The 8,441-nt window shown below is 39.7% G+C and overlaps 1 protein-coding gene across 1 annotated transcript in view; it reads right to left on the reverse strand.

Annotated features, from left to right (window-relative positions):
• Positions 1-7,248: 7,248 nt before the first annotated feature.
• Positions 7,249-8,441, reverse strand: part of allc (allantoicase) — a 7,302-nt gene continuing 6,109 nt past the window's right edge. Inside the window, exon 11 of the mRNA XM_054618527.1 lies at positions 7,249-7,666. Within this exon, the coding sequence (XP_054474502.1) occupies positions 7,484-7,666 (183 nt within the window). The 3' untranslated portion in view covers positions 7,249-7,483. The remainder of the gene's footprint in view (positions 7,667-8,441) is intronic.

An 8,441-nucleotide genomic window follows, 5' to 3' on the forward strand; every position in this document is an offset into this window, starting at 1 on the left:
CCACAATTTAACAAAACTCTCTTTACTTTAGTAGAAATCTAAAACCTAAAGCCTCTCGGTTCTAAAATGAATCTTTTTAATAACTTATATTTTTTTATTGTTTAGTTTTTATAAAGGTCAAACTTTAATGATCAACACCGACCAATCAGATTTCAGCTTGTTGTTGAAGCGCCCGAGGATGGACGTGATGACCTTTGACCTCTTCAGTGACCCCGGCCTCCTCACACACCTCTCGGGTTATCGACCTGTTGATCTAAGAGCTGCACAGGTGCACCCTGGGAGACGAGGTCCGGTCCTAACAGAGGCCAGAGAGGAGTCAGTGCTGTGTTTCATTGTCTTTGTATTTATTCATATTTATTCTCTTTTTATTATTTAGACTCTGATAGTTTTTTATTGTTTACATCTCGTGAGTTCTGTGAGGAATTTATAAACTCAGTTAACGACGAGTTGAGTCTGTGAGAGGTCTCTCTCTCTCTCTCTCTCTCTCTCTCTCTCTCTCTCTCTCTCTCTCTCTCTCTCTCTGTCTCTCTCTCTCTCTCTCTCTCTCTCTCTCTCTCTCTCTCTCTTCTCTCTCTCTCTCTCTCTCTCTCTCTGTCTCTCTCTCTCTCTCTGTCTCTCTCTCTCTCTCTCTCTCTCTCTCTCTCTCTCTCTTTTCCATTGACCTTTTTTAAATTAACGACATCATATAAAATATCACTTATTCTGACATTTTACACTTTTATAGCAGCCGTCGTATATCAGTCATCAGAGCAGCCATGTGTGTGTGTGTGTGTGTGTGTGTGTGTGTGTGTGTGTGTGTGTGTGTGTGTGTGTCTGATACAGATGAGTGTGTTAATGACCACCGTCGTAAAGCTTAACGACGGCCACGTGCAGACTGAAACTATCTCCCATCATGCCTCAGTGCTCGCGGACTCTGTAACCGTTTAAAGAGTTTCACCTCTCCGGTAAAAACTTCCTCTGTGGTTTTTCCTTTCGTTCCTCCTCTCGTCTCAGGAGGTTCTCAGATGTTTGGTTCTTTGATAAGAAGTCAACTACGACTCCCAGAGTGCATTTAGTGAGCTGAAGAAACCAAACTAATGACTCACCTCGAACACCATGTGTGTGTGTGTGTGTGTGTGTGTGTGTGTGTGTGTGTGTGTGTGTGTGTGTGTGTGTGTGTGTGTGTGTGTGTGTGTGTGTGTGTGTGTGTGTGTGTGACCACCGTTCAGAGAGCGGCCTCCTCTCCAGATCCTCACGTTCCCAAACTGGGAAAATGGGAAAATGTTAAAGAGCTTTAACAATGTGATACAATATATGTATATCTATATAGATACATATATATATGTATATCTATATAGAGTGCATATATATATATATATATATATATATCTATATAGATACATATATATATGTATATATATATATATATATATATATATATATATCTATATATATATATATACGTATATATATAAGATATACAATATATATATATCTATATAGATACATATATATATGTATATCTATATAGATATATATATATATATGTATATCTATATATATATACGTATATATATATATATATATATATATATATATATATATATATATATATATATACGTGTTCATTTGGAAATTAAAGTTAGAAACTGAGTTAAAGAGGTCAAATAAAACCTGATCTTGGTTCAGTTTAACTCAATGGAAACAAGAGGCTGAAGGATGACTGACTCCTCTTCTTCCTCCTCCTCCTGCGGTTACATAACTCACTTCCCTCCAACAGTAACCAGATAAATGAGAGTTGACGTAGTTGGATGAAGAGCGGAGCGGCTCATTGGCCGGTCGCTTTGATGCATTACCTCGTCAGGGAGCCGCCGAGGCTTCTGGGATACGGTGTCATTCAACTCAGCTGTGAAGACAGAGGCCGTTTCTCAATACCAAGTATGGTCAAGTGTGGACTTGCAAACTTGCAAGTTCAGACTTGGATAGTTCGACTCGGGAGTACAAACTCCCGAGGACGGGAGGACGCAGTACGTCATTACGTCATTTTGCAATTGGAACAGCAGCGAACTTGATGACGTCACCAACGTCACGACGTCACCAACTCAGCTCGTCGGTCCGCCTACTCCGGTTATCTTCAGTCATATATATTGACAATAAAACGAAATATGATATAAAACACAACCCTGCCTTTTTTCATTTTCATTTAGAAAATATTAAAATATTAATATGTATATGTATATATATATATATATATATATATATATGTATATATTTTGTGTTACATCTGCAACCACAACCACAGAGACACCGGAGCCAGCGGCACATCTGGAGAGGCCTAGCCGAGATCAGGCTGCTGTCAGCGGGATGCATGAGCACCACCGCCCGGTCTCCTCTCTGGACTCTCATATATATATATATATATATCTCCTCTCTGGTCCTCTCATCTCTATATATATAGATATATATATATATATCTCCTCTCTGGTCCTCTCATATATATATATATCTATATCTATCTATATCTATATATATATATAGATATAGATAGATATATAGATATCTAGATATCTATATATCTATATCTATATCTATAGATATAGATATAGATATAGATATAGACCTCTCATATCTATATATCTATCTATATATATATATATATATATATATATATAGATATCTATATATATATCTCCTCTCTGGACCTCTCATATCTATATATATATATATATATATATATAGATATATAGATATCTATATATATATATATATAGATATCTCCTCTCTGGTCCTCTCATATCTATATATATATATATATATATATAGATATATAGATATCTATATATATATATCTCCTCTCTGGTCCTCTCATATCTCCGACAAACGTCGGCGCTTTTTTCAAACAGGCTCTATCTTGATAAATTGACCTCATATTTTAAGTCTTAACAACTACATTCTCGCTTAAAAAAATGTTAAAACTGAATTCCGTTACACAACAGCAGCAGTATTTAGACAGTTATAACTGACAGTTGTGAGCCGTCTCCGCTACTGTCATCTCTTGTTTGCTGGTGAAATGCATTCTGGGAGACTTGGCTGTCCAAAGTCCACACAAGTCTCCTCCGATGCATCCTCGATATAATGGGCGGAGCGAGGACACATCCGGGTATCTGGACCGTACTTGTCTGGATGAACTTGTGTATTGAACAGAACCTGGGCCGCTAGATGACGTTTCACAAGTTCAGGAGGACACAAGTACAGAGAAGTTCACTGACTGAGAAACGGCCAGAGACTGAACTGTGTTCTTCACCTCCTCCATGAGGAGACTGTGAACACGTCTGAGCTCGTCTGCAGACTGACTCACCTGTATCGTTAAACTCCACACCTGTGTGAGTAACAGAGGAGCTGATGATGTCATCAGGACTCACTGATGATGTCATCGTGACTCACTGATGATGTCAGGGAGAACGTTTAACTCTTCACACTTCAGGGTTTCTGTCGGAATATTGTGACTATAAATGCAGAGCTTTTATTTTGGAGGGGAAGCTGTATGACACCTGGAGATGATCAGGTGATCAAACAGCTGTTGCTTATAGATACATAAAGCTTCATAAACTATTCAATGGTTATGTTATGTTAAGGTGTAACTTTATTGTTTGCTTGTTTCCTAAACCAAAGCCATCGTGTCACATGTGAAGTAGTTTCTCATTAAAACGTACATGACCACATGTTTAACAGAAAGAAGCTGTTTGTCTTTGTAAGAGTTAAATACATATCAGTGAGACTGATATTTATCATTCATAATGCAGGACGCTCTTAAATAAAGGATCCTCCTCTTCTCCTTCTGAACTGGTTGAACTGGTTGAACCTCCTGACTCTCCTTCACCTCACATTGGTTTTTATATTCAAAAGAAGAAACATTTAAAAGAGTTTTTGTTGATTTCTCTGTCTCTCTCTCTCTCTGTCTCTCTCTCTCTCTCTCTCTCTCTCTCTCTCTCTGTCTCTCTCTCTCTCTCTCTCTCTCTGTCTCTCTCTCTCTCTCTGTCTCTCTCTCTCTCTGTCTCTCTCTCTCTCTCTCTCTCTCTCTGTCTGTCTCTGTCTCTCTGTCTCTCCATCTTGCAGTACTTGTAGTTTACTAATGAGACCAAATAATCGACCTTTTAAAAACAATATCACTGATATCAATAAAAGAGCCTGTGGATGAATTATATGAGTATAATATGTTTACATATAAAGGACATAAAGGAGTTATGAAACATTCATTCTTCTGTAGCTCAGCTGTTCTTATTTAACGTTATCTCTCCTCTATATTCTATCTTTATATATTCATTCATGAACCTTTAATCATTTATATAAATCATATGTGTTCAGTGTTGCACCTTAATTCAAACATGAAGCTTCTTTTAGGACACAAAGTGTAGATTTGAAAACATTCATAAAGTATTTAAACATCTTTAATATGAAATATCATTTATTTATCTATAGTCTGTAATTATCAAGCTAAAGGTCGAGTTCTGCTTAAATCATGAAGTTGTTTTTAACGCTTTACTTTGTGAGTTCATTATTACCCCATCACCGGCTTGAAACTAGAGATTGAGACCATAAACTCATGTTTACAATGTTTACTGAGGGAATAAATCAAGAGAGAAGTAGAGTCATTTTCTCATAGACTTCTATACAACCAGAGGAGTCGCCCCCTGGTGGACAGCAGAGAGAATGCAGCTTTAAGAACCAGAGGTTCCTCCTGGTAGTAACAGAGTTAGAGAACCTTTAGACCTGAAGGACTCCGAGATGGTTCCTCCACATGTTCAGATCCACATGTTTGGATTCCCACAAGAAGAAGCTCAGAACCAGACAGATATGAGGAAGAAGAGGAGCGTACTGGTCGTACTGGTTGTGCTGGTTGTGCTGGTCGTACTGGTTGTACTGGTTGTGCTGGTCGTACTGGTTGTACTGGTCGTACTGGTCGTACTGGTCGTGCTGGTCGTACTGGTTGTGCTGGTCGTACTGGTTGTACTGGTTGTACTGGTTGTGCTGGTTGTGCTGGTCGTACTGGTTGGTCGTACTGGTTGTACTGGTTGTGCTGGTCGTACTGGTCGTGCTGGTTGTGCTGGTCGTACTGGTTGTACTGGTTGTGCTGGTTGTGCTGGTCGTGCTGGTCGTACTGGTTGTGCTGGTCGTACTGGTTGTACTGGTCGTACTGGTTGTACTGGTTGTGCTGGTCGTACTGGTCGTGCTGGTTGTGCTGGTCGTGCTGGTTGTGCTGGTCGTACTGGTTGTACTGGTTGTACTGGTTGTACTGGTTGTACTGGTCGTACTGGTTGTGTTGGGGGTTGTTCAGCAGGTTAAAGGTCAGAACGTGATGGATCTGATCTCATTAAGAGAGCGAGGCCGTCTTTATTAACGTCAGCCGGTCGATGAGGAGGGTCAGGGTCGGGCTCAAGGACACGCCGGCAGTGAGGGAGTCAAACGTGCGGGTCAGCAGCAGGTCGTTACGCTCTACACGTTAACCGTCCTGAGGAGAGGAGATGAGTCCATGAGAGTCCTGGTGGATGAGCGGGTTAAGAAGCTCAGTCTCTCTGTCAGAGGTCACAGGTTTGAATCCTGCATTGCTCTGATAGTGTGGTGTCTTTATACATGCTAGCAGCTAGCGTAGCCTGCTAACACCTTTAGCTACCTGCTACGATGTAGTCTTTAACCAACACACACACACACACACACACACACACACACACACACACACACATTGTCCTCCTCACACACACACACGTTCGTCTCACTGCTGAGGCTGCCCTGGCGGGGTCAAAGGTCATGTCCAGGCTGAAACATGAACACATGAAGTCTTTGTTCAGCAGGAATCATTCTCTTCATCTTCATCGTTTTAACTCCTCTTCTTCAGCTGGGACGTCTTTATTAAGGGGCGGAGCTTAGGACGATTAAAGAGGAGGAGGAGGAGTAAGACTAAAGGACATCAATGAGGGTTTGATTCATGGTAATCAATAGCCAGTCCTGATCAGAATCGATCACTGGCGATCGCCGCACAATGCATGCTGGGTAGATTTGTGTCCAACTTGATCCCGACTTGCTCTGACGTCATGAACACGTGTTCAACGATGACCTCAGAGAGCCAGGCGCCACAGTTGCTCTCCACCGGCTGCATGGCCCAGTGCATGATGGGAAACACCTGTTGTCTTCTGATCAGAGAGCTGATTGGCTCTTAGTTTAGACAACAAACACGTTTTGTAGAAAATTCTTATTATCTGTGTAAATATAAGATTTGACGCTAGATTGTTGACTAGTGGACTCACGTTGTCCATAATTAATATTATTATTATTATCATAATAAATAAGGTTATTTATTTAGTATCTGTAAATAAAGATATTTATTGAGAAAGCCTAATTCCATGTTGATGTCACCGTGTTTTCAGTCCACAGATTAACGATGTGAAGCATCAGAAACCTTTAAAGGAGAGAACCATGTCACTGATGGACATCATAGAACCCAAACGTAGTCTATAAACTACAGGTAGCCTACAAACGTAGTCTATAAACTACAGGTAGCCTACAAACGTAGTCTATAAACTACAGGTAGCCTACAAACGTAGTCTATAAACTACAGGTGGCCTACAAACGTAGTCTATAAACTACAGGTAGCCTACAAACGTAGTCTATAAATAAACTACAAACGTAGTCTATAAACTAGCCTACAAACGTAGTCTATAAACTACAGGTAGCCTACAAACGTAGTCTATAAACTACAGGTAGCCTACAAACGTAGTCTATAAACTACAGGTAGCCTACAAACGTAGTCTATAAACTACAGGTAGCCTACAAACGTAGTCTATAAACTACAGGTAGCTATAAACTACAAACGTAGTCTATAAACTACAAGTCTATAAAACTACAGGTAGCCTACAAACGTAGTCCATAAACTACAGGTAGCCTACAAACGTAGTCCATAAACTACAGGTAGCCTACAAACGTAGTCTATAAACTACAGGTAGCCTACAAACATAGTCTATAAACTACAGGCAGCCTACAAACGCAACCAACAGGATGTAAACATTTCAGTGACTTCCTGTGTTTTCATTGAAGGCTGAACACTGATCCTCTTCATCACAGTTTCTTTTCATCTGTCTGCTCTCGTCCACTTTAGAGGCAGAGTCAACTCCAACGAACCTATTAATGGAGGAGGAGGAGGAGGAGGAGGAAGAGGAAGAGGAGGCCCCCATCAGTTATTTGGTGTGGGGGGGTTACTCAGGCTCAGACTTTAACTTTAATAAATAAATGAGTTTAATCAAACAGAGTTCATGGTTTAAACAACGTGATGTTTACTTTAGTTTAAAGTTTAATTAAACTTCTTGTTTGGCGTCTCAGTGAAGTGAAGCTACAGAGGAACCGGTGGAATGATTGACAGTGAGAAGGATTATTATGGGATGTTCACATTATTATTTATGACATCACACTTCATGTTTTCTTTCTACTCAGTTAAACGAGGATCAGAAGCTCGTCACAGTTTGGACGCCGCTCTCTTCTGATTGGTCGGAGCCGCAGTGATCGGGGTCAAAGGTCGACCCCAGAGCCGGAGCCGACTCACCCCCCCGTCAGGGCTGATGACCAGACGGAGGTGAGTGACGGGTGAGACGGGAGAGAGATCGGCCTCCACGAAGAGATGTCTGTGATGAGGACGAAGCTGAAGGACGACGGGAAGTAGATCAATACAGGAAGTAGATCAATACAGACAGGAAGTAGATTAATACAGACGGGAAGTAGATCAAGACGGGAAGTAGATCAATACAGGAAGTAGATTAATACAGACAGGAAATAGAACAATACAGACAGGAAGTAGATCAATACAGACAGGAAGTAGATTAATACAGACAGGAAGTAGATTAATACAGACAGGAAGTAGATCAATGCAGACCGGAAGTTGATTACTACAGACGGGAAGTAGATCAATACAGGAAGTAGATTAATACAGACAGGAAGTAGATCAATACAGACAGGAAGTTGATCAATACAGACAGGAAGTAGATTAATACAGACAGGAAGTAGATTAATACAGACAGGAAGTAGATTAATACAGACAGGAAGTAGATTCATAAACAAACATTAATCATTTAAAAAGTATTAATATTCCAGATTAATCATTCTTTTTCGTTCTTTTATAAAAGATGATCAACTAAACAATAAACAACTTTTAGCTAACTGTTAGCTCAAAGCTAAGAGGTAATTACCTCCTTAAATTAATGTAAATATGAAGAAGCAGAAGTTTATCCACACAAATCAAATATATTTACAATATTTATAACAGCAGGTGACGTTAGTCAATAGAATCCCATATAGTATATTTATTATTAACAGAATTAATATGACTCAAAATGATTAAAACACATTAAGTATTACTTTAAGTAGTGTATGTAAGTGTCTTAAAATACATCAATTATTGTATTCATTTTAGTAAAATA

The sequence above is a fragment of the Anoplopoma fimbria genome, chromosome 18, assembly GCF_027596085.1.
Source record: "Anoplopoma fimbria isolate UVic2021 breed Golden Eagle Sablefish chromosome 18, Afim_UVic_2022, whole genome shotgun sequence".
NCBI classification, from domain to species: domain Eukaryota; kingdom Metazoa; phylum Chordata; class Actinopteri; order Perciformes; family Anoplopomatidae; genus Anoplopoma; species Anoplopoma fimbria.